This window comes from Balaenoptera acutorostrata, chromosome 8 (assembly GCF_949987535.1).
Source record: "Balaenoptera acutorostrata chromosome 8, mBalAcu1.1, whole genome shotgun sequence".
Classification (NCBI taxonomy): domain Eukaryota; kingdom Metazoa; phylum Chordata; class Mammalia; order Artiodactyla; family Balaenopteridae; genus Balaenoptera; species Balaenoptera acutorostrata.
Genome location: NC_080071.1, coordinates 66,520,231 through 66,547,176, shown reverse-complemented (window position 1 = coordinate 66,547,176; position 26,946 = coordinate 66,520,231). Strand labels below are relative to the sequence as shown.

Here is a 26,946-nt window from a genome sequence, read left to right as displayed (position 1 = left end):
CACAAGCATACAAATTCCTCAAAGTTTTATTTTACTTATTTCAATGTTTTCTTTCAAAAAAATATTAAAAAATGAATATTTCCAAGAACAGGAAATGAAATAGTCATCCCTTAACGACATTTCTATATAACCTCAAAAGTTACCTCAAACTATGCCTCATCACCTATGAGAACTATCCAAATCAACAAACTGATTGATCCCCATCATATGTCCTCCTAGGCACAGGAGCCTGGTTTTTCTCCTTTTAAGCCTAAATTCATAGGCATTAAAATGAAGATCTTAAAGGGCTTTTTTTTAAATAACCAAAACTTATAATTCAACCAAAGCTGTAAAGCTAACCACATCACCAGATGCAGGTAACATAAAAGCACTGATGTCTATTTTCTGCCATATTGATTAATACTTCAAAGAGAAGACCATGAATTATGCATAACTCATTAAAATGCTATAGCTTGTAATCTAATTTATATTTACAAGGAGGACACTACACTCTTACAAAATGCTTTTCACTTTCAAAATCCTATCTACCATCTCATTTCATTTTTATAAAAGCCTGAAAGATACAGAGCTGGGCTTATTACCACATTTTACCTCTGAAGCAACCAACGTACACTGAACCTAAAACAACTTTCTCGAGGGTCACATAGCTAGTCAGTGGTAGAGCTGTAACTAGATGCCAAGTTTTACCCCAGAATTACTCTTTATTTTTTCCTGAGGGCAGCATTTTATTTAATTACTTCTTCTTTCAATTAAAGAGATATCTCGAGTTTGCATTGGTTTTGGAGGCAGACACTCTTGGTTTCAAATTCTGACTCTGAAATATCTTAGCTGAGTAAATTTGGGTAAGAGCCCTGTGAGATATGTATTACCATCTTCATTTCACATAGTGGAAACTGAGGCTTAGGGTGATTAAGTGGGACAGTATATGTGAAGCACGTTTAGCAGAGTGCTTGCCCATAAAAGGCACAGAATTAATCTTTAGAGCAAAATTATCTTGTAGCTCTTCCCAGACTTTCAATTCTGGCCTACCTGAATTCTAACTACTCAGGACACTGCCAAATTAAAACTTTAATTGATTATTAATTAAACAAAGCAAAAATAAAAGCACTGATGAGGAGAATGTTGGCAACAAATGTTTATTGGAATGGAGGGAGGGGGAAGAAAAAGAGGAAGGAGAAGAGGAAGGGGCAGAGGACGAAGAGGAGGAAGGGGGGAGGAGGAGGGGGAGAACAGGAAGAAGGAAAGAGGGAAAGGACACGTCTTTCTAAAGTGTCTTGACAACCCATATTCCAGCATAAAGGATTGGGAAATCAGCTGGTGATTGATCAAGTGTAAACTCAAAAAGGTAAAAAGAGGAAAAAAAAAAAAAAGAGGGTCCTGGAGAGAAAGAATAATGTGACAGCAGTAACAACCTGAAGGCCTCAGAGAACATCCTACATTCTACTTTGACGCAAGTAACATGAGAAGGAGAGTTAGCAACCTTCCTAAAGTCTTAGCATCACACCTAAGGGTCACCCATGCAGAAACTTTTATTAGGTTCTGAAGATGTGAGGATAAAAATTACCATGCAAACACTCACCAGTGTAGTTTCTAAAACAATACAATCACACAGGGTGAATATTAATAACTACATAATAATACCAGGACCCTGAAAAAACTACCTTACAACTCTTATTCTGTGGTAGCTTAATAACTAACTGTCTGTGATATAAACTAGGATGCTTTCCTATCTGAGAGGTAATTAGAAGCATTCACTTACTCATTCAAAGACCTCTAATGTATCACCAGCACTTTGCCTCTTCTCACTTGAATGCGACTAGTATATGCAGACCCACTCAGCACTATCAAAAGGCTTGTCAGGAATTGAAATTTAGAAAATAAGCCTGCTCTACCAGCCAAACCAAAATTTTAGCGAACAGAAAAATGCAAGTATCAGTTCAGTCATTTCTAAGTACAGTGTTTTTTTTTTTTAATACTCAAAATATATCTAACAATGCAGGACAACTGAATACTAGAAATGTTAGTTTCCATCTACAAAGATTTTTTTGTTCAATTTTTGATCGACATACCAACAGATGGAGGTTTTCTAAAGGAAAACCATATGATCCATATTATTCTTCCCAGAAAGAAGAAAAAGAGAGGACACAGGAAAGCAGTCTTGCTCTGCAAAGGAAACTTAACCTGCCCTTTTTTGTCACAAACTCGAATCTAACCGAAAGGAACTAAGAAACTTTTATGTAAGAATCCTGATAGTGGGAGTGCCAAAAATCAAGACTCAAATAAATTAGAAATAAGACACTACAATATACCAAGAGACCACCTCTACTGTCAATATCGGAGTAGTTTTACAAAAGGATGCACTGAATCAGTATGGGATAATATAATAAATACACTCACCAGATAAACAGGAATAACTGGACTAATACAGAATTCCAGCATTTCTCATATTTCTTGAATGCCTTAACAGTGACTTCTACATAGAACAGAAGACCCCCTAATTCCTAAAAATATTCCATTCTCATCCTTTTGTTGAGAACGTTCTAAACAAGGGGAAAATACTAACTGGGAAATCAAGTCTTCTCCTCAAGAGACTTTGAAACATAGGTACACATGGAATAGCCTCAAAGAGCAGAGGCAAGCATTTAAGGAGGTATATACATATTTGAAACCCCACTACCGGTACCGTTTCTGCAGACGAGAAACTTTCTTGTCCAGCCTACGCATACACCTCCGAAACAAAGGCTCAGAGCTTATCCATCAGAGGGAGGAGGAGCTGGACTATGCATCTCCGAAATAAGTTCAAGTACACGGGACAAGAGAGGAGCAAGAGAACTTCAAATGCTTCCAAGGAAACCTCTTCCAGAACAGCCCCACCCGGCTCCCTTCCCCACTCGCCAGACAAGCGGCAGCCGGGGAATCAAGGGAGCCGCCTGAATGCGGGCACAGGTTCTCTGCCCTTCCTTGCCCAGCCTCGGCCGCAGCCGCGGCTGCAAAGCCCCAGCTCTCGCCTTCACTTCAGACTTCCCCTCCGCTCCGGCCCCAAAGCTTCCTAAACCCGCCTTCTTCACCACTCTCAGGCCCAGCCGGCCGCGCGCCAGCCCCCTCCCTTACCTGCGCCTCCCGCCGCGGCCCCGCCGGCCACCCTCCACCCCAGACCCCGGTTCACCGGGTCCCAGCGCAGGAAGGCAGCTTCAGAGCCCAGTGCCGCGGTTCTCAGGCAGCCGGCGGTTACGGCAGAAAGCAAAGCTGCTTACATGGTTGCTGCGGCTTCTCTCGTCCGCCACCCACCCAGGCTCCGCCCTCTGTTCCTCCTCCCCTCCAATCCGTAACTCTCCCGGGCGCCGGCTCCGCCCTCCCTGCTCCGCCCGCACGACATTCGGATCAGACGCTCAGGCAGAAGGAGTCGAGCCCAGATAGAGTCGTGCTCGACACCTTGACCAAGATTAGGCCGCCTCAGCCTTCCTAGAGGAAGCCACGGTGACTGCGCGCGTGAGCGTCAAGTGTCCGGGTCACCGGATGGGTGCTGGCTGGACTGCGGTTACCGTATGTGCCCGATGATATGGGCACTCATAATATGTTACAGCGCTCAGCGTTCTTACGGACTGACATTCACTTGCGTAACACTTGCGCCTAAAGCGAATACTGTTATCAGACTTGGGTGACTCCGCCAACAACTAGCCAAGTAACCTTAAATTACCAATTTCTTTAGGCTCCAAGCCTCTTATCTGTAAAACGGAGCTAATGATAGTACCCTTCACAGATAGTTTTTTGAAGATTAAGTAAAACATTGTACGTAAATGTTTGTAGACATTTGGCGCAATGTCTAATCCGGAATAAGTGATGTTAGCTCTATAGCTATTTTTTTCACTCAAGTTTTGTGTTGCAAAGACTGGCGCAAATAAAGTTACCAAGCCCCGTATTGCTGGGCCGAGCTAGCATTATCCATCATTTTGTCCTGCTAGAGTGTTTTGCCATTAGCTGAAGAGAACATACCAAAACCTGCTGACAGGATTGTGGGACTTGGCAGGGGCAGTCAGAAAGGAAGTGAAACCCAAAGTGAGGTGCTGTTATAATTAAACTCTGCAGACCCATTTTCCCCAAGAGTTTTGGCAAGTTCCCACCCATTTCTCCTTGAGCTGGGTCTTTTCAGCCACTGGAGAGTAGCATGGAAGCCTGAAGGCTGATAGCGGTATAAATGCCAGTCACCACCCTCAGCTGAGCCCCTCAGCAATCTTCCTAGGAGTCAGCAGTCAACTTCCTCTTCCATTCCTCACTACTGCTATTCCGCACCAACACCACCTTGACTATCATTCTCAGCAAGAGAATCTCATCTACCTGAGTGAAATAGCCGAGGTATTGGGTGCGATCCCTAACTACCTAACCACCCCAATCGCATTTACCTGCATTCACGTCCACCCTGGCCTGACTCCTGCCCTCATTTCTGGGAGAAAAGAGCCTCTTCTCCTGCTCAATCCTCCCAGCTCTCAAGCCAGTCTCTCCTCTCTCCCCTGGGAGTGTCACCAAGTCCAAGCTCCAACTGCTGGCAGCGCGACAGGCCAATAAATCGAGAGACGAGGTGTTGGGGCAAGCGACTTTATTCAGAAAGCCAGCAAACCAAGAAGATGGTGAACTCGTGCCCCCAAAGAACCATCTTGCCTGAGTTAGAATTCAGGCTTCCTTTATACTAAAAGGGGAAGGAGTGAAGTCAAACATTTCCTGGTTCCACTCAGCCTCCACACGAGATGTGTTAATTTCTACCTCCCTGCAGCCATCCACAGGTCCGCCTGGTCAGGATGTTTCCTATGAGCTAAGCAAAGGTATTTTAGCTTAATGCTCATTACCTGGGAGGCAGGATTCCCAGAGATGGGCCATTATGTATAATTTAAGCTTACAGGCAACATTTCTTTAGTGATCAACTCATAATAGAGTACAAAGTGTCTTCCCTATTACAGAAGTTTGTGCCGTCTCTTCAACCTCTCTTTTTCCAATGACTCTTCCTCCTTAACTTGTGAACGTGCTCAAGTCTATGCCTTCCAGAAACAAAAACAAAGACAAGCAAAAAAATTCCCCCCTCTTGTAGTTAGCCTAGTGATGTTAATATTTCATAAACATACAATAAAGTATAAATTAGACCAAGAGATCATATGAACAGAATAGATAGCCCAGTAAAGATAGTCCACTGTACAGCAAAGTGATTCAGTTATACAGGTGTATACATTCTTTTTTATATTCTTTTCTAATCTGTTTTATCACAGGATATTGAATATAGTTCCCTGAGATATACAGTAGGACCTGGTTGTTTATCCACTCTATACATGATAGTTGGCATGTGCTAACCCGAAATTCCCAATCCATTCCAACCCCACCTGCGCTCCCCCTCGGCAACCACAGGTCTGTTCCCTATGTCTGTGAGTCTGGAAGACTGGTGTTCTAAATGAATCCTCACATGGCATCCAGTGGAAAAGCCAAGCTAAATTCAAAAGAACCAGAATGTAAGCAGTGAGTTTCATATTCAAATTGCAAGCAGTAATTTAATTTCAGCCAAACATCGTTTGTTACATTTAATTAATGTTGACAATGGTAATATATTTTTTATAATATTGCTTCTAGTCATTTTGTCTATAAGTTTGTTATTTTATAGTTGTATGAGAGCTACCAGCATAAGGAGCATATATCTGTATATATTAATATAAGTCACTGCTCGGGATCTACAAGAAAACTTTTCAGTTGAAAAGTACTTCCTACATTACTGACTTAGGAAACGCTGTTTTAGATGCTAAGACCCCCTTAAGTGTTACCTTTCCTCCCACATTGGCTTAGAGCCAAATTTGTAGCCCCTTTTTGGCACTGTTTAGGATTTGATGGAATACATTTTGTGATTAAACTCACCTTGGTTCTGTACAATTTCCTGTATTTATTCTGTCTTTTCCTCACCTATATTCAATGTCCTTTGTCGTGCTATACTGTATGTATCTTGAAGGTTGCCCTAAATCCTTTCTGGAACAAGAATGAATATAAATAATTTTAGTAGTGGACAAGGGATAATAACGTGAGCCTGATATAATATAGAGTAAATTTACAATCTCAGGTGATTTGGAGTCTCAAATTAGAGATGAAAATACAAGACCATATACCTCTATAATCAGTTCTATAGGAATAAATGGAAGTGACCGCTATTTTCAGTTAATCCATCTCAATAATCAACAAGCGCGAGGCTGTGTATGCTTTCCTTCTTCCTTTTCTCTTGGGAAAAATACCAGTGCCCTCTAGTGACCAAAATGCACCTCGCATAGTACCCTTCATAAGAGTGATAATAATAACCCGATATTAGAGATAATTTTAAAAAATAAATTTGGGGGCATTGAATCCTGGACCAAGCATGCGATTATCCTACAAATCACGATCGAAAATATTCCTCCCCCGCCTTCCATGTTTTCAAGAGTAAGGAATACACAAAAAATAATTCCTTGCAGAGGACATAATTTTTTTTTAATCCACTGTTCCCTAAGACTTCCGATCTTTATTTGAACTTCTCTGGAACCCAGATAATAATCTCATTATCCTTATCTTCTAACGCAAATGACTGCGTTTATTTATAGTACGCAGTAGTAATTGAAATTATAGATACAGAAGCTCTAAAGACTTAGTCATCGGCGGTGGCGGAAATTTACTGTAGCATGCCTGCTTGTGCAACTGTTCAATCCTTTGCATTCCAGCTGCGCAAAGCCCCCAAAGCGACGTCACGCTTGCCCAGGGCACTTTTCCTTCTGTCCAAGCGCGTTCCAGTCTACCCCACAGCCGGGGCGCGCAGGGAAGGGGATCGGTCCAAGCCGCGCAGTCCCCGGTTTGCCTTTATTGCAGACGTGGAAACTCACTCCGCCGGGACCTAGGTTGTTAGCCCGGGGGGCCCCTTCGCGGCGGAGGATTCAGAAGACCAGCCCAGGCGTGCCCTGCTCCCCAGCCTGCAGGTGGCAATCTCGTCTTTCCGCCGTAGAGGAGTGGAGGCCGACTCCAAAGGCGCTGCAAGGCCTTCCCCACCATGAGCGCTTGGAATTCGCCGCGGAATTCGACCTAGCCTTCCGGGACCCGCCCCTGGCCCCTGGCCCCTGGCCCCGCCCATCTCAGCGGGTCAGCGCGCGGCGATTGGCGGCGGGGCAGGGGCGGAGCTCCGGGAGGTGGACTGAGTGGGCCGGGCCTGGGTCGGGACAAAAGCCTGGAAGCGCCGCCGTTTCAGCTCTGGGTTTCTGCGGAGACCGTGTCAGAAGCCGAAGCAGCTGGAGTGCAGCTGGGATTGCCAGAGTGTGCGCTTGTGGGGTTAAGCGTGTGAGGGCTGTGGCGTTCTCGGGTCATCGCCAGCGTACCTTCTCCTGCAGGTAACCGCAGGCTTCGAGGGGCGTCTCTGGCCCCTGGCTTTTGTGGGGAGGCTCTGTCAATAGCTGGAGTGGGAAAAAGGAAGGAAGCTCAGATCTTGGGTATGGTAGGGGCAACTTAGCGGCGAGTCGTGGAAGCAAGGCAGGGAAAAAAATCCAGGTATTGGGCGTGGGAAAAGGAAATGGGGAGGAAGAAGGTGCTGGATACCTGGATGTGTAGAAGGTCCGCTCTTAGGCAAGGGAGGACGAAAACTGGGCGGCGGAAGGTTGCATGCCATGACAGACGGAAGGCCAGGTCTGCAACAGAAGGGACAATCGGGGCGGGAGGATGCAGGGACGCGTGGAAGACGAAGTCTTGGGTTTACGGGGAAGAAAACGTGCGGCCTCAGGAGCTGGAGGACTTGGGCGTGTGCATCGAACTTGGGCGGCTGGGACTGGCGGTGCGGCGAGCTGAATGCGTCTGCCTGGGGATCCTGAAGGGGGGAGGCGAGGGGCGTTCGCTAGGCCACCTGGTGGCGGTCGGGGGCGGAGTGAGGGTGGAGGAAACCACGCCGCCGCCGGCATCTCGAGTTCTGGGGGAGGCGTCCTTCGGGCTGCTCCTGGAGCCCGGGTTTTAAAGGTCCCGGCACCTGGGAGGGAAGGGGCGGGCGTGGAGACCTGGAAGGAGAAACCGAGCCAGCTTTGGTTGCAGCCCTCTTGCACAATGGCCCCAAGGACGCATGCAGGCCAAGAGTCCGCTGGTCACAGCGTCCCCTAGGGACGTGCAAACCCCAAGACTAGCTAACGGACGACGAACCCGGGACTCTCCACGGGCGCACCCTCCAGTGTGTGCAGAGATATTTACTTTATTTGAAAGGTGCCTGCGGACCTAAAACTGCCCTTTGCCCCCCCTGTGTACACTGAGCACTGTACTTTAAACCAGACAAACCGGGCTGCCTGGCCCGTATTGAAATCAGCTAAATTCTCCTGACAGGAGTGCCTTGTACCTTACCTTTCTCTTCCCCTTTTTGATTTGTTTTAGGAGATAAACTGCACTCAGCTGAGTCTGCAAGATTGAGAGGCGTTGGGGTGATCAGAAGTTGTAAAGGTGAGAATTAGCAATTTCTTCCATTCTTTGATATGGCAATATTGCGTTTAATTGGTCTTGGAGGTCTTGGAAGTAGTCGAAGCCACTGCAAGGGAGTGAGTCAGGAATATTTCCAGCAATAAATTGCACTTGCTTCCTTGTTTCTTTTAGTCTAGTCTTCTCTGCAAGAGACTGGTTTTTTGGGGGGTTTTGCCCAGAAATTAATGTAGTTTATGAACTCAGCCCCCAAAAAAATGTGGCTAAAAATTTGGGAATAATGAAAATAAAATTAAACAGGGTGAGCAGCTCTTTTTTCTTAAACTACTTTGTATTAGTCCAGGTTTATTTTCTAGCATTGCACATGTGTGTCAGGAGATTGGAATTCAACTGCTTTCAGAATAAATGAACTGGCTTGTTGGAAAAGGCCTTCCTTCTGAAGTCAGGGTTTGGGTGGAGACAGAAAATCTGAGGGACTAGGGGAGAAAGTGAATTCAGTGGTGTCTAATGCTCACCGCATGGAATTCAAATCTAGGAGAAATAAAATAGTGTCCTACATTGTAGAAAGCCAGGGTCTACAATAAAGCTTCACTTTTTTAGTGAAAGGATAGTAAAAATGTAATGGATAAGTAACGTGAAGAAAATATGAAATGTTTCAGTTATGCATTATGAAATATAGAAAGATTACTGCAGAAAGTGTTTGTTTCAATTGAGAAGAAAATAATTAACTAAAAAACATCACTCATTGAAATTTCAAGTATGATGTATAACCTTTTATTAACTGTATTTGCCATCAAAGAAAAATAGCCATCATAACCCTTGCATAATACTATGTAAGAATATGGCCTCGGAAATGTATCAAAACTAAGATAAGTTTGCTGCCTCTTTTTGTTTTGTTTTAAATACAAGGACAGATGTGACAGTGAGATCAGCATGACTAAATCATACACTTTAAGCTGTACTTTAAATTGTACTTGAAGTTACAAATGGGAAGTAGCTGACTCATTCACACCAGTTCACTTTTTTATTCTAGTTGAGTTCCAGATGGTTCCCCAGTAATGGTCTAGGGAACCTCCTAAATACTAACAAGCAGGATCCCAGAGTTAGAAATTGGGAAGTGGGGGCTTCCCTGGTGGCGCAGTGGTTGAGAATCTGCCTGCTAATGCAGGGGACACGGGTTCGAGCCCTGGTCTGGGAGGATCCCACATGCCGCGGAGCGGCTGGGCCCGTGAGCCACAATTGCTGAGCCTGCGCGTCTGGAGCCTGTGCCCCGCGACGGGAGGGGCCGCGATAGAGAAAGGCCCGCGCACCGCGATGAAGAGCGGTCCCCGCACCGCGATGAAGAGTGGCCCCCGCTTGCCGCAACTGGAGAAAGCCCTCGCACGAACCGAAGACCCAACACAGCCAAAAATAAATAAATAAATAAATAAATAAATAAGAAAATCCTAAAAAAAAAAAAAAAAAAAAAAAAAAGAAATTGGGAAGTGAAAACGGGCCTAGGGGTTAGGAATATATCCTGGCTTGTGGTGAGGAACTGAAGCTCACAGTCTACTAATCATTACGTTTTAAAATTTAAAGACCAAATTACTTTAGCTTAACTTTTTAAGAAATACTGTTTACAGGCCTCTTACTTCTTAATTTTTTTAGTCAGTTCTCCTGACTTCCAGTCCTCAGCCATAACTTAAAAGAATAAAAGCAATCTGCAGTTATGTTGCTAGGGGGAAAAAAGAAAGTTTCCATTAGAGCACCATGAAAGGGAACCTTTAGCAGGCTCAGGACCTCCTCTGCCTCTCAGGAAACACGCCTTTCTTTAAGCCTTATCCAAAGGGTGTACCCCTGCCCTCTCTGGGAATCAGATTGATTTGTATCTGGCATCCCCCCACATCCCAGGAAGACACCTCTTCCTGGAACAATTCCAATCCCCTGTCCCACCCACTGGCAGCTTGCCTTTGCCCACTAACAGCCAGAAGAACAGTCCAGGAGTTGGGATACCGAGGACAGGACAGGGGCATGTCCTGGACAGTAGTCCTTCTCTATACGTACAGATTTCTCTAACTGAGAAATCACTTTGTATTCAGTGTGACATCCCCAATATCCATTATTGTCTCTAGGAAAATATAGTTCCACCCGGAATTCTTCATCTTTCACTTTTAAAAGGACTTAATTAAAGTTTCTTTAAAGTGGGTCTCTAGAACTTGTTGAATCTCCTCAAGGATAGTTGTTTTAACCAAAACAGCCTCTTAAAAGATGGGAAATAGTAGCACACGTCATTCTGCTCCTCTTGAGGGGGCCCAGTAAAATGAGGAGTTGGATAGAGGTTTTCAAATAAACATGATATTGTGGAAATAATCTCATTTTATAGGACAAACCAACAGTCAAGAATAATGATTACATTATTAAGGGCATGTGACAGGCTCAGGCTCCCCGACCCTCCAGCCGGATGGCCTTGCGAAAGCTTTTTTTTCTTTTAGCAAAGTAGAATGGAAAAATAATTTCCATCTTACAGGGTTGTTGTGAGTGTTGATTCAGAAACCACACAAGAAGCATGTAACACAATGCTTTATACAGGGAACATATTCGATTCTAATGGTTAATGTAATTGTTATTATTAGCTTTTTATGCAATCATGCTGTTATGAATTGTTCTTTTAGTAGTTACCAAATTGTATTTTGTTTTTACATGGTAATGAGGCAAATGATGAGATATGTGTCTTATCATTTTTCCTCTTGAAGGTTTATTGAAGTCAAAATGTCTCAAAAAATCCAAGGCGGTTCTGTAGTAGAGATGCAAGGAGATGAAATGACACGAATCATTTGGGAGTTGATTAAAGAGAAACTTATTTTTCCCTATGTGGAATTGGACCTGCACAGGTAAATCAATCACTCTGCCAATCAGCAAAGTCAGAGAGCATATGTGATTTCAGGGTATAAGTCGCTTTTTTACATAGATACCACTGTATCTTGTGTATAAAGCTTTTGGTGAGCTTATATGCAAATGATTGTGTAACTGGTGTGCCCCTGTGCAGAAAGCCAAACTCTGACAGTAGGTGTTTGCAGCAAAGTAAGGGTTTATTTGCAGGGCGCCAAGAAGGGAGTGGGAGACAAGTCTCAGATCCGTTCCAAATTCGTCTTTGAGTTGGGGTTGTTTTTAAAGGGAAGAACTGAGAAGCTTGTGAAATTTCTGTGATATTTCTTAAATGTTAGTTTCAGTGGGTCAGATTGTGTCCTGTTTACCTTCTCTGGCCAGGTGGTTCATGGCCTGGGGGTCTGTTAGCTCATCTTGACCTGGAGAAACAACCTGAGTTTGTAGTAACTGATGATATCTACAAGAGCAATTTTAGTCATTAACAATGTTGTCTATAATAGCAATTTCAGTCATCTGATTCTGGTTGATTAGTGTTAAATTAGCACAGGATTGAGGTCAGAGGGGACCAGCAAGGGGATAAAGTTTCAGATAGATTAATCATAAACTCAGTAAGGGAATTCGATTTTAGGGGCACTGGGTTTCAAATATATATGCAAATGAATCTTCTATTTTAATTTTAACATAATACTAGAAACACTGAAATTGTCATTTTTCAGAAGAGAAGAATTATGATGGCAACAAAGTAATTCTCAGGTCTTTCCAAGCCTCTATTTCCTGTGAGGGTTTTACTTGTAATAAATCAGTGGCCAAGAGCAGCAGGAGGTATTATTTGCGGAGGGGAAAATAATAGAGCTACATCCTCTGTTAATGGGTAAAGAATGTAGTTAACACGATTTTGTCCTTTCAGAAGATTTAGTGTATTTTCTGTCACTCTACTTAACTAGTCAGTGGGCCTTGCTACCTTTTCATTCCCTGTCTTTTACCCTTTTCATACAATTGTAGCACACAAAGAATTCTTGACTTATCTATCTAATACAACCCCGACCTTTCAGAAGTTCCCTAAACCATTTGTGTCCTGGAGATTGGAGCCTTTGCCCTGTATTAAAAGTATTTAGAGACAGATATGAAAATCTCTATGGAATTCTTTCATTTTTTTTCCCCCTGTGTTTTTCATACATTTGCTCATGCTCCTTGTACATTTGGACTAGGTAGAGACAGAATTTTCACAGGGGTGGAGTGACTGAAGACTGGCAGGGTAATATGTTGAACAACACATTTCAGCCAAACTATTGGCAACTGTAAGTGTGTTTGCCTTGACCCAGAATTATTCCTCAGACTGTCCTGAGGACCTGTTATTTGCTTGGGTGTAGACAGTTAATTCACATGTTGTCATTAAATGCCCTTTTTAATTATTCTAAGCCTAAGGTGTTGATAATATCTATATTGCAGCCTTGAGAGGGAGGGAGCAAATATCTGCAGAGGTCCACCAAACACACAGGAAATGACGCTTTAAAAACATCATCCAAGTGCTTAAAGAAGCATTTTACAAACACTTTACATGACAATAGGTGAACTTGCAGAGCTCTTCCCAGTATAGTAGCTGCAAAGATGCTTTTGAGCTGCTTTAGTATAGAGGCATAAGGAGTTTTAAAGGACAGTCATTATGCCTAGAAGGCAAAGAGTCACTGGCTAAAGACTAAAGAATTTTTGGAGACTTAAACAAGTGTAAGTTGTTCCAAAATTGCTATTATTATTACATGATTGATTCTTTTTGAGGGGAGTGGAGCTATTCATTTGTTTTATTTTCTGTTGGCTAAGCAGTAATCGAGGCCATTTATTCATTCTTTTCGCTTAGAAATGTTAAGAAGAGAAGCAAAAAATCCACTAATTTGCTGGCAGGTTCTTCTGATGAAAAATGTTTCCTACGAACATAAATACTGCTGACCACACTGCTTGTTTGAGTTAGGAGTAGACACTTATAGATATTGAGCACTCCCTAAACCATAAGATAAGAAAGTCAGTGGCTTTGTAAGTGTCGATGAAAAAAAAATTAACCAATAATCGATCTAAGAAAGAAATGGAAATTTTTATTTATGCCAACTTGAGGATTATAACCCAGGAGACAGTCTTTCAGAAAGCTCTGAGGACTGTTCTGCCCGCTAGAGGTCAAAGAGCAGTTAAGTAAGTTTTTGAATGAAGGGTTGTACGTCAAATGATGTATTGACAGTTTACACACAATCCGCACCTGTGCGTATAAAGCAAGTAGTGGGTCATCATGGCCCCTTACAAGACTAAGAAGGAAGGATATCTCCTAACGAGGTCTGCTTAATGCAAATGCACGATACACCCTCAAGGGGAGGGAGGAAGCCGAAAGAGTCAAAGCAATTTGGAATTATTTTTATTTGGAAATACATTGTAAGATTGGATTCCCTTTTGCATTTCCATCACAAGTTGGGATATCTAAGGAAAGGAAAATACAGGAACTGAAGGGAAAAATCTAGAGGCTTAATGGTTCAGCAAGTTTTGAAAGCTGAAAAAATTTGGAAAATTTTTAAAGCCTTGGAGAACAAAATAAACTATTCATTACTGTTTTGTTTTTCCTGCTTTTGACAAACTATTACATACTTTACATAAAGCTTTACAGTCTTTTTCTATACTTCATGGGCAACCAGCATTCTTTCCTGCTCTGAATAACCTGCAGTCTGGGTGTTGGTGTGTATTAAGCTATAATTCACTGGGGTATATAAAACCACTGCTGGATTCCATTACTTATTCTATAAACTGCAGGCTTGTTTCCAGAAATAAAGAGATTTGCCCAAGATTTAGGGAAAGGTTCTTCATATGACTAATTGTCATTAATGAAGAGGTCATTAGCTTTTTCTGGCGGTGTTCGTCTCATCTGTAACTCCAACACTTCAATGCCAAAATAATAGAAACCCTTTAAACCCTCTGACCCCTTTATTTTTAGAGCACAATATTTACTAAGGGAAAATTAATGTTTGGGCTTGCATTCTTGTGTTAATCGTGCGGAAGGGAGTCTGCAGAAAGGTGGCTGGTGTGCTATTATTGCCTCTATGGTGAAGAGCAGGCAGCAGGGCAGAGCGCAGTGGTTTCCATTTAGTTTCCTTCTAGACAGCTTCCCACAACACGGGGAGGCATGTGTGGCCTAGCAGTCCAGCCTTTCTTGGTGCTTTTTTTTTTAGTTGGCAGCCATCTTCTGCGTCTAGGATAGACTAACGCTAAAACTTGGCAGATTTGGGTACATATGGAGTCTTCACTTTCTGCAGGGCAGGCCCTGCATGCCATCACCATGCACAGAGTGGTACATGGGGATAGAATAGGAGTACCCTCAATCTCCTGTCGGTTTGCCTGGAAAGTTACGCTTACAGTTTTTCCCCTCCCAGCTATGATTTAGGCATAGAGAATCGCGATGCCACCAATGACCAGGTCACCAAGGATGCTGCAGAAGCTATAAAGAAGTACAACGTTGGTGTCAAGTGTGCCACCATCACCCCCGATGAGAAGAGGGTGGAGGAGTTCAAGTTGAAGCAAATGTGGAAATCACCCAACGGCACCATCCGAAATATCCTGGGTGGCACTGTGTTCAGAGAAGCTATTATCTGCAGAAATATCCCCCGGCTTGTGAGTGGATGGGTAAAACCCATCATCATAGGTCGTCATGCTTATGGCGATCAAGTAAGTGGTGTTGGCATAACTTGATTTTTTCCATATTCTTTTTTCACGGGCTTTGACTGCCCAGCAGTTCTGATTTATATGTGCTTTATTCTTATCTTTATCTTATCTACTCCCGTTAATTGAGGTACAGAATTGAGAAATGAATGTCTGTATACATTTAGATAAAAGTAAATACAGGGCTTCCCTGGTGGTGCAGTGGTTGAGAGTCTGCCTGCCAATGCAGGGGACACGGGTTCGAGCCCTGGTCTGGGAAGATCCCACATGCCGCGGAGCAACTAGGCCCGTGAGCCACAACTACTGAGCCTGCGCGTCTGGAGCGTGTGCTCCGCAACAAGAGAGGCCGCGACAGTGAGAGGCCCGCGCACCGCGATGAAGAGTGGCCCCCACTCGCCGCAACTAGAGAGAAAGCCCTCGCACAGAAACGAAGACCCAACACAGCCAACTATAAAAAATTAATTAATTAATTAATTAATTAATTAAAAAAACAAAACAAAACAACAACAACAAAAAAGTAAATACAGATAAACTTACAGATAGGTACCTGTCTCAACACAAATGATTTTTTTCAGGCATGTTTTTTTCTTCCTTATCTTTTTATTAGATTAAACCATATGATGTAGACATTTTTATTTAGATAATTTCCTGTGGTTCGGCCAAATCAGTGATTCAGCCAAACCCTGTGGCTGTACAGTAAGGTCCCTTTACAGGTTTTTTGGTGTTTGTTTTATTTTGCTTCGCGTTTTAAAAAAATTCTGTTTGTTTTAATTCCAGTGCCTGAGTCCCACCCTACACCAGCTAAATCTGAATTCCATGGCATTTTAAAGCTCCCCAGGTGATTCTAATGTGCAGACAGAGTTGAGAACTACCAAAGATTATATTAAACATGATTGTTTCATGCATAAAAGGAAAAACTGACTCAGTAGTTGAAAACAGTCTCTTTAAAACATTCCCTTCCTGCTTGGGAAAAAAAAAGTATAGTTTCTGTACTTCTATACAAGTAGGCTTATTGCCAAATTAAACAAAAATTGCCAACTAAACAAAATAAAAGTTCTGTGTTGAAACTGAAGTTTTAGACTTTCATAGAAAGCAGCTTATGTCTTAAAAGAACCTTAAAAACAAGACTTCTGATGCTGACACCCAGAGGCTTTGATGTAGCCGTCCTTAAAAATAGTATGGATAGAGCAGACCACTCTCCGTTCCTGGGGGCAGGGTCACCAGGTCAGTCCCTGAGGGGTAGTTCACTTTGTTCTACTGTATGGCTCAGGCTATCCCGTCCTCCTGGCCAGTCCCTTCACAGATACCTCTCAGAGGCCCAGGAGAGGGGATGTAGATGGGAGTGCTACAAGCTCACTAATCCTGGGAACACCACTCTTAAGTTCTTACGAGTTCAATGATGTCCTTTTCCTTTCTTTCTTTTTTTTTTTTTTTAATTATTATTTTGGCATCAATCACCTGGAAGAATGGTCATTCTATTTATTAAAGTCTAGATTGAAAATTCCAAACCTCTAGAAAGCATTTATTGTACTTTTGTGCCTCGGTTTCTGCCTTTTGAGAAATGGGAATCAATTACCACCCATAGTGAAGGACTTTATACGTCAGAAATAATTCTGCATAGAGTAGATATTTAATCTGTATCGTTATCTGACAGCTTTTCTGCCAGCTGTCATTAGTATTATTCTACACAAACGTAGACAAATAGGTTTGGCTGGCATCGGCTGGTACCTGACTCTGAAAGTATTCTAATCTAAGCCATTGAAAAAGATACAAAGCAGCAAAGATTGACATAAGCCTAGTGTGGGCTGGGCACATTTTCCATACCCATGACAAAGGTAGCTGTCCTCCAAAGGCCCTTTCCTAAGGGTCATCAGCCTGTTGCAGCTACTTTCAGAATGATTGCTTCATGTGGACAGGTCCTGGACTGGGCATTAGTAACAGTGATTACCATGAAGAGACCAAGTCCTGAAGGTTCAAGGACCAGATCCCGAGTCTTTTGACCCTAGATGCATTATTTCCACTACATCGCAGTTCCTCCCTTGTAAGATTGATGGAAGAATCAAATGAGGTAATAAGGGATACAAGTTAATCACTTACAGTATGTCATATAGTGGGAACCAGGCATTGGCATTGGCATCATCGTCTTCAGTGCTACAGCTAGTATATTATCTCCCTATAGGAAGACTTCCTTGACCTCCAGGTTATAGTCATTCCTCTTCCTCTGTCTTCCAATAGCATTTTTTAATCTGTGCCCCCTTTTGACATTTGAAAGCTCTAATGTTACTTCTTTTGTATGTCTTTGCTAGGTCGTAAGCTTCATAAGGGGAAATACTTTGTTATTCTCTCTCATACCCATATCTGAACTCAGAAAACTGCCCCATGCATGGTAGATGCCTGATAAATATTGATTTCTAATGTGTACTACCACTAACTAGCTAGGACAGTTTTGGGTTTTTGTGGGGGGGGGGGGTTGTTTTTGTTTTTTTTAATATACCTTTTTTCCCCCATACAGTACAGAGCAACTGATTTTGTTGTCCCGGGGCCTGGAAAAGTAGAGATATCCTACACGCCAAGCGATGGATCCCCCAAAACGACATACCTGGTACATAACTTCACAGGTATGTGTAAGTCCAGCATGAGCTACATCTTTCATTTTTTTAGCAGATCATTTAGACAGCGTCATTACTGGTTTTTTAAAGTTCTGTGAAAATTGTGTGGCTGCCTAAACATACAACCTGAATCTACAACATTTCCAGAGGACTCAAAATCAATGCCATGGCTTCCTGTGGCATTGCTAAAGGCATAAAAAGAACTAGCCACTTAATTGGAAATGCAAATAGATAATTATGTGTCTCTCTTAAAACATGGAGGGAAGGTCGACAGGAGTCTGTTGCGCGCAAAGTGTACAAATTAAACATTAATAGCCCCAAATCGCCTGTCATGTAATCCTGCCCTTTGGCTCTGGTAGGGTTTGTATTTGAAAATGGCTGCATTATTTATTTGCTGAAGTTTTCTTCTTGTCCTTCTGAGTATTTGTTCTGTGAAAGTGGAATGTTTGTTTTTTTTGCCTCTTCTTTCCCCCCATCCTGCTGCTTCTAAGGTCCATTATGGCAAATCCCTCCCAAAAGCTGTTGAAAGAACAGAGGACCCTCTTTCTCCACTGTTAAGGTTGCTAAAAGCACTCACACAAACAAAACCTCAAAACTTACCTAGCTGTTGTTTTCCTTGCCTCCTGTAAATCAAATCGTTTTAATGGAATCTAGTTCTGCCAGTTTCAGCAGCTCTAACATCCTCAGCCCAAGCTGGCCCTGGGCAGTGGCACAGATTCAAGTTCTAGCTTTCAATAATAACAAAGTTCAAACAATAAGAGCTGTGAAACACCAGTGATTACATGGAGCGTAATTATTTCTACCAATGACAGAATGAACTTTCAGTATCCGCCAGGAAATTACAAGAATTTTCATCCAGTATTTGAAATGCAAAGTTTTCTCAGTAGCTAAGGATTGAGTTCACACTTAGAGTTTAAAAAACATGCTTGAAATTTTTAAAGTATGAAAAGAGAGTTTAAAAATTATTCACCTCTTGAGTGTATTTCTGGTTCGTATCAGTAGCTTTTGGTACTTCAAGAACTTTAGGATCCTAAAGACCATGTTTTTCTCATTTATGTTACCCTTTCAGAACAAGTTAGAATGTCCTTACCTAGAACTGACTTTCCTCCGATTATGTGTCTCAGGAACTCATGGAATATTGAAGTTTGAAGCCTGGACTCAGACATGAGAGCTGGGAATTGGGTGTTTTGGGGGTGGTGGGTGTATATAGACTTGTTACAACTATACCCTGTTTACCTTTCTTTTTTCCCTCATTGTTGTCCCCCCACAGAGGGTGGTGGTGTTGCCATGGGGATGTACAATCAAGATAAGGCAATCGAAGATTTTGCACACAGTTCTTTCCTGATGGCTCTGTCTAAGAATTGGCCTTTGTATCTGAGCACCAAAAACACTATTCTAAAGAAATATGATGGACGTTTTAAAGACATCTTTCAGGAGATATATGACAAGTAACTACAGTTCTTTTTCTTCTTTTTTGTCACATAAGCTGGCATTTATAATATAGAATTTGTATGCTTATCCCTTTGATTGTGGGACAAATTGAGTGAAAATCACTATCCCATTAAGATAAGGACAAAACTGAGATTTAACAGGAGTGAAACGAAACTCTTGAATTGCTTTTAGAAGGGAAATGTGTTCTCAGATAAAGGCCCCACATTTATTTTCTTCAGGGCCAGAGTTATTTAATGTGTGAGTAAAGGTACCCTGTTAGTGATAGAAAGTTCTGATTTTTCATGGGTGTGAGTTTGAGTCTGGGCCCATTTCCATTCTTTCTGAAGCCCACTGCTATGATTTAAAACTCTGCTTTTGGGAATTCCCTGGTGGTCCAGTGGTTAGGACTCCACGCTTTTACTGCCGAGGGCAGGGGTTCAATCCCTGGTCCGGGGAACTAAGATCCCATAAGCCGTGGGCCAAAAAGTTTAAATTAATTAATTAATTGATTGATTGATTTTATTGAAAATAAATAAATAAAATAAAACTCTGCTTTAGTGGAGTCATTGGAACTTAAGTCTACATTTATAACAACTTTGAGTTCAACACTACCTGAGCACTTGTTGACTTTTAAGATGGCATCCCTCCCTTTTAGATACAAGCATTCAGGCCAGGGCTAGGATTTTAGGTATCTTTCCTGAGACATTTTAATTCCTCCTACTACCTATCTATATCAAACCTAGAAGCTGTCCTAGTTTCCTGAATGATATTGAGCAGTAAAGTAGTCTTTTTCTCCCCGATTACGTTCTTAAAGTAAGCTGAATCTCATGAATCTCATTAGTGGTGTATTGAAAACTGTAAAAGTAGTACTTGGAACACTCCACCGTCTTGCTTAATTCTCACATCTCTGCAGAGTGGATGAAATCACCCTTACAGAAGGGGAAATTGGGGTTTCACAACTAGAAAATGAGTGGGCAGAGATTTGAGCCCATGTCTGTCTGGTTCCCAAATTTGTGTTGCTTCAACTAAAATGTGCTGCTTCCAACCCCACCCCGACTCCTTTGGAGAGGCACACGGTATCCCAACAAAACCAGTTTTCTTTGTCCGTTGTTCTCTTTTCTTTCTTGTTTCTCAGGCAGTACAAATCTCAGTTTGAAGCTCAGAATATCTGGTACGAGCACAGGCTCATAGATGACATGGTGGCCCAAGCTATGAAATCAGAGGGAGGCTTCATCTGGGCCTGTAAAAACTATGATGGGGATGTGCAGTCGGACTCCGTGGCCCAAGGTAAGGAGCTGGAGAACCAAGTGGAGGTGGGGTTGGCCTGCAGCAGACAGGTCGTGCCCTGCTAGCTCTCTGGCACAGGAAGGGGGATTCTGTAGCCCTTTGCTGCTAAAAGTCATGAAATGTTAACACCGCAAGGCGTCCAGGTCCATCTTCTCAGCTGACAGATGAGGAAATTAAGCTCAGACTGGGTAGGCGACTTCTGGCAGGGACGAGACTCCCGGCTCCAGTCTCAGAGGCTGACACAGCTCATGTCTCAGCCCTTTCCCCGCTTGAAGCTTCCCTGCCTCCAACGGTAGCCCAGCGGCCCAATCTGAAAACCACTCCCCACCCTTATCTGCCTTCTGATGAGAACGTAGAAAGCTAGGGGACTCAGGCAAGGAGGGCCCAGGGTTGTGTCCTAAGCGAGGGGCCTCCCTCTGAGAGCCCATTCATCTGGAGACAGTTACAAATCATCCCCCTTTTGCCAGCCTTGACGGCTCTTCTGTCACCATGTAAGACACATGTGTTTACTGCTTAGCTCGAAACACACAGAATTGAGCAAAGAAGCCCCGGGCTCTTCACAGAAATTCCAGGAACCAGGAGCTTCATGCCAGAGATAAGGACCAAATGAGCAAAAATGCTCCCTTCCCTGATTTCCTCGGCACCAAGTTGCCCTCCAACTTTAGTTACTCAGGGTAGCTGTATAAACTGAATTTCCCCCGATGAATGTTTGTGGTAGCTTTAATTATTATGTTTGCTTTTCCCCAGGAAGTACTACTTTTTCTTTCTCTTATGAAAAGTTAATCATCTCCTATCAGTTTGAAAATCAGTAAATACGCCTGGTTAAAGATAACTTTTATGTCAGATACATGAGTTACCCAGTTCTCCTTCTTTACCCTCCTTCTGTTTCTCTTAAGTCCTCACAATCGTTTGTATTGAATGCAGCAGAGGAAGGAGTGTTGCTTTGTGGTGCATAAAAAAGCTTCCTGGTAATCAGAGTTCTTAGAAAGGGACCCAAATCATTCCATCATTTCTAAATGTCCTCATGGCAATAAGAAGAGGGTATCTGGAGGGATATCTCCAATGTAATTGTCAAGTTATGGAGGTTCAAAGGACTTCAAAATAGGAATGTGGAATTGCAGTGTCCAGCAGTGCACCGATAAGATACCTGGAACCAAGGCTTTGTGTCTGAGCAGCGCCTTTAGATAAAGGTGAACTCAACGTAGCTAAACAGATTAAAAGGCAGCCGAGCTGTTCTTACGTTCATTCTTCTCTAGAGGCATGAACTACTTTGGACTCAACCAAACATTTTATTTCTGTCCTCAGTTTTGACAGTGGTACCAACTAGTGTCTCCTAATATAAATAGATAGACACATTCACCGTGGATATGGCCCTAAACGTCTCCAATCAATGAATATTTGAGACTCTACTAAAGCCTCATACCAACACAGTGATAGGAAAGGAGCTGCTAATTCAGCACAGAAATTGCCATTGTACTCAATGATGAGTTTAAAAAGGGTTTTACTTACTCTCAAACAAACAAAGTAGCAGCCTATTATAAATTCGCATTATTAACTCCACAGGTGTTATTGGGAGGTAGCAAAACTGGAGAAAAGTGTTCTTTGAATTCAAGTGTAAAAAAAGAAAAAAGAAGAAAAGAAAAATCAATTGTATGGACTTAAAAGTTGTAATGTGGTTCTCTGAATAGGAAACCACAGAATAGAGTCGTTCTGGGGAGGCTGTGAAAGAGCAGGGGCGAGTGGGAGGTGCTTGGATCCATCCCATTCTGTGTGTGTGTGTGTGTGTGTGTGTGTGTGTGTGTGTATTTATTTATTTATTTATTTTATTTATTTTTGGCTGCTTTGGGTCTTTGTTGCTGTGCATGGGCTTTCTCTAGCTGTGGCGAGCAGGGGCTGCTCTTCGTTGCAGTGCGCGGGCTTCTCATTGCGGTGGCTTCTCATTGCGGTGGCTTCTCTTGTTGCGGAGCACGGGCTCTAGGCGCACGGGCTTCAGGAGTTGTGGCTCACGGGCTCTGGAGCGCAGGCTCAGTAGTTGTGGCGCACGGGCTTAGTTGCTCCGCAGCATATGGGATCTTCCCGGACCAGGGCTTGAACCCGTGTCCCCTGCGTTGGCAGGCAGATTCTTAACCACTGCGCCACCAGGGAAGCCCCATCCCATTCTGTTTTTAATCAGCTTTCTTTTCCCAGTCCCACATGAGCCTGTGAGCAGCTTGATGGCAGGAGACAACTCATTAATCTTTGTTTTCCTAGAACAGCAGAGTATCTGCACGTAAGCATGACAGTAATATATTGAGTTCTTACTCTGTGGCGGGTACTAGTCTAAGGAATAGGAATATGTATTCTCTTCATATATATTCACAAACATATGCATATTCATCTAATTCTCACAACAACCCTATGAAGTAGGTGTTTCTACTATTCCCATTTTACAGGTAAGAAAACTGAGCCACAGTAGTCAGGGAGTCACGGAACTAGGGTGGAATGCAGGCAGTCAGACCACGAGTTCTTCGTCATGGAGCAGGTGCCTCTGAGGTAGATAAGTGAGGAAAAAGCACAGCCTTTTCTGAAAGGCAGAAGAATTATTGGTGACTCCATGTGCTCATGTTTATTTTGCTCACTGAAACCTGTCAAGACGAAGTCATTTTCTGTCATCTCTGGGAGACCCAGTGCTCTTCATGCAGTTAAATCCCATACTTCATGTTCTGCCACTCATAGGTTATGGCTCTCTTGGCATGATGACCAGTGTGCTGGTTTGTCCAGATGGCAAGACAGTAGAAGCAGAGGCTGCCCACGGGACTGTAACACGTCACTACCGAATGTACCAGAAAGGACAGGAGACATCCACCAATCCCATTGGTAAGATAGTGTTTGCTACTACATTGATTGCCAACCAGAATAGAAATCTCCAAAGGAGCTCAGACGTGTTCCTTTGGCTGCCCAGTGCCTTGTGTATAAAATCATCACCAAACAGCTGATTTGCTCTACTCATAAGAACTGTTTTAATATGTTTCTTAAAATATACACAATCTATGCTTTTCCAGTTTGTGGGAGAATATTCATTACAGCAAAGAATGTTATCAACAAGCAGTTTCCTTTTCCTCTGCTGCAGTGAAATGTCACATGTAGCTAAGAATCTAAAGCCACATTGTTAGGTTTTAGGGATAGCACTTTAAAAACAGATTATAGCCTGGAAAGAGGAGAAGAGACCAATATAGACAAGAGGTAGAAGAGATTGTGACCTTTTCCAAATTCATAAATGCCTTAAGTGTCATGTATTCCTACCCTGAATATGTGCTTTCTTAAAGGTCTGAGGTCCAAAATCCAAAACACTTCCTCTACAAAAATGCAGGTTTTTTAAAAGTTTCAGTTTGGTAAAATGTTTCCAACTTTCCTAAAACTTAACAGCTCATGCAGATAGCATCCAATGAAGTCGGTTACCTAAACAAACAAACAAAAAAAATGTTCTATTTTGGGGAACTGAGGCACTTGGGAATATTTCTAACCAGTGTGATTGAAGTGTGCTTTTTTTTTTTCTCCCTCTCTTTTAGCTTCCATTTTTGCCTGGACCAGAGGCTTAGCCCACAGAGCTAAACTTGATAACAATAAAGACCTCAGCTTCTTTGCAAAGGTTTTGGAAGAAGTCTGTATTGAGACCATTGAGGCTGGCTTCATGACCAAGGACTTGGCTGCTTGTATTAAAGGTTTACCCAAGTAAGTATAAGATGCCCTAAGCTCTGTGATCAAATTACCATTTATCCTCACTGGACTCAAAATATCAAGTGCTTTTTGGAGTTGCATGAATTAGTATTTGTCATCTGGTTCAGGAGTCAGCAGACATCTGTAAATTGTCAGATAATAAACATTTCAGGCTTTGTGGAACATACGGCAATTATTGAACTTTGCCTCCATGGCAGGAAAGCAGTCAGTGGTGACACAAAAGCTAATGGGTGTGGCAGTCTTCCAATCAAACCCTGTGTACAGAACTGGGCTGCAGCCCAGACTGGGTTCATGGGCCAAGCTGTAGTTTGCTCACCCCTGATCTAGTTACAATCAAGTGGGTGGCAAGGTTCTGCTTAATTTAACAAGAAAATTATAAGCATTTAGAAACAAAGAGACCCCCGAGACTATTTTATTCCACCTCTTTATTTTCTTCAATTTACAGTAAGAAAAGTAAGCAGTGCAGGTATAAGATGTCCGGTTTATCATAGTCCCTTCCTTAAGTATCTGTAACCAGCAGTCAGATACTTGAGGGCCCATGTATCGCCCAGGACTTTTTTGAGAACATGGTAGCCTGTATCCCAGCTGGATCAGCTGCTGATCAGGAATTCCTCCCTCAATCAAAGTTGGCTACTATGACTCACATCAAGAAACAATACTAAAATTTAACACCAATCCCATGTCCCATCCATGTGTCCTCAGAGATCTCTGTTAGGGTCAGTATACCTCAGTAATGGGGATACACTCCATCACTACATCTTTCTCATCTTAAATTTCCAGCAAGAATACAGTGTTTGAAATGTTCCTATGGGTGCCAAGCCGATTTGAATAGGCACCTATTAGCAGGATTAGATAGGCAGTCCATTGTCTTTTGCTTATTTTTTTTTTTTTTTTTAAGGAATGTAGTTTATTTATTTATTTATTTATTTATTTATGGCTGTGTTGGGTCTTCGTTTCTGTGCTAGGGCTTTCTCTAGTTGCGGCAAGGGGGGGTCACTCTTCATCGCGGTGCGCGGGCCTCTCACTATCGCGGCCTCTCTTGTTGCGGAGCACAGGCTCCAGACGCGCAGGCTCAGTAATTGTGGCTCACGGGCCTAATCGCTCCGCGGCATGTGGGACCTTCCCAGACCAGGGCTCGAACCCGTGTCCCCTGCATTGGCAGGCAGATTCTCAACCACTGCGCCACCAGGGAAGCCCTGTCTTTTGCTTTTTAAGTAAGACAAAGGTAGAAATAAGAGCACTAAAGCTTTACTTTTTTTTTTTAATGTGAAAAGAAGTGATGAAATTGTCTTTTATTTTCAGCTTATAAATTATATATCTATAAAATTCAAACAATTCAACAAAAAAAGGCTAAGGTAGCTGGATACTAGATAAATAAGCAACAACAAAGTAGCTTTTCCTTACACCACCAATAAACAAAAATGGAAATGGAAGAACCATCACATTCACGGAGCAAAACTATTTTTTTTTCAAATATTTGAAAAACATATTTGAAATATTCTATTTATGATAGCATCAAAAAGAATAAAATACTTAGGAATAAATTTTTTACAGAAGGTTTTTTTTGAGGACATGTGACATTTTGTGGGGATATGAGTAAAAGCATGACTGTACCTGGATATGCTCTGTTATTTTTAAGAATGAGGAATAAGAAGTGGGATGATTTCAGTGTCCCAGGCATTAGTCTGAATGAAGCTCTGGGGCAGTTTCACCCTCAGAGCTACATGGCCAGGAACCTCCTGTGAGTGTGTGTGTGGCCCAGCCTCTGCTCAGACTGCCTGTAACCTGGGTTAGCCCCTTGAACCTTGAACGCAGTCATCGGCCATAAACCTACAGCTTGTTCACATTAATCAGTTTCCTTCTAGAAATAAATAGAATGTTACTTTAAGTAGCATGTCTCGGACTTCTCCTCTACCTGCCACCAGATCAAAGACAAACTAAATTTCCTTCTTTTCTTTTTCCTCTGCTATTAGTGTGCAGCATTCTGACTACCTGAATACATTTGAGTTCATGGATAAACTCGGAGAAAACTTGAAGACAAAACTAGCTCAGGCCAAACTTTAAGGTCATCCCTCGTCTTTGGAGGATGTGTGTTTTTGGTAACTAGGTCCACTGGTTTACATTTTTCTCTATAACACTCAAGAGTAAAGGCAAAATCAATTCTGTAATTTGTTTAGAAGCCAGAGTTTATCTTTTCTATAAGTTTACAGCCTTTTTCTTATCCATACAGTTATGCCACCTCTGTGAACGTGGCAGGGGACTTTTTTTAAATCTTATTTTATTTTCTACTAGTAGCCTAGGAATTACTTTTAGTGTCCATTTGTACTCACTGTCACTTTTCTTCATGTTCTGATATAAATGACCAAAATGAAGAGTGCTTGAAAGGGTAAACTATAGCCACAGTACTATTCCCTAAAATTGTATAAAGTAGAAATTCATTCCCTTTCCCACTTTCCATGGCCTGTGGCACTGGGTGGATTTGATTTAACAGATGTCCCATTATGTGAGGTAGAAGCTGTACGTTAAACTTGCACATGATTTGGAATGAAAAGCATGGCTGTAAGTAAAAGGTGTTGAAGACACAGTCATCCTTGTAAAGAGCTCTAGCTGAATGTTTCAAAAATACTACATATTTTTGAGCTCACTGGAGAATCCAGAATAAATACTAACTGGGGGTTTGTCCTCTGTGTTTGTCTCCTCCTCCTCGCCTTGTGTGGCCTAAGTATTATGCTACCCTGAACGGCGTATTTCATCCACGTGCAATACTACAAGCTGCACCTTTCTTGGACTTCTGCTGACCTGTTTTATTTCCTTTATATAAATGTGATTTTTCAGAATTTGATTGTAAACACTATTCTAGTCCTGTTCTTAATCCAAACTATCAATTTTAATTAAAATTAAGTGCTGATGAGTA

The 26,946-nt window shown here is 42.4% G+C and overlaps 2 protein-coding genes across 13 annotated transcripts in view; one reads left to right on the top strand and one right to left on the bottom strand.

Moving 5' to 3' along the window:
• The window catches only part of PIKFYVE (phosphoinositide kinase, FYVE-type zinc finger containing), a 77,075-nt gene extending 73,780 nt beyond the window's left edge, over window positions 1-3,295 (bottom strand). For 8 of the 11 annotated variants that reach the window (XM_057551384.1, XM_057551389.1, XM_057551390.1 and 5 more), the window contains exon 1: window positions 3,112-3,275. The gene's annotated coding sequence lies outside the window, so the exon portion shown is untranslated. Of the gene's footprint in view, window positions 1-1,759; window positions 1,894-3,111 lie in introns of those variants that run through there. The other 3 variants (XM_057551386.1, XM_057551385.1, XM_057551387.1) reach the window with 3 other exon arrangements.
• Window positions 3,296-6,797: 3,502 nt separating this feature from the next.
• IDH1 (isocitrate dehydrogenase (NADP(+)) 1) lies at window positions 6,798-26,946 on the top strand. 2 transcript variants are annotated; one of them, XM_028167900.2, is made up of 10 exons: window positions 6,798-7,373; window positions 8,392-8,457; window positions 11,166-11,303; window positions 14,703-14,994; window positions 17,501-17,606; window positions 18,868-19,045; window positions 20,164-20,315; window positions 23,031-23,171; window positions 23,864-24,026; window positions 26,006-26,946. In XM_028167900.2, the coding sequence occupies exons 3-10, from the start codon at window positions 11,182-11,184 to the stop codon at window positions 26,094-26,096; spliced, it is 1,245 nt and encodes a 414-aa protein (XP_028023701.1). In that variant the 5' UTR covers window positions 6,798-7,373; window positions 8,392-8,457; window positions 11,166-11,181; the 3' UTR covers window positions 26,097-26,946. The 2 variants fall into 2 exon arrangements, with proteins under 2 accessions (XP_028023701.1, XP_028023702.1); XM_028167901.2 differs by lacking the exon at window positions 6,798-7,373 and adding an exon at window positions 8,095-8,226.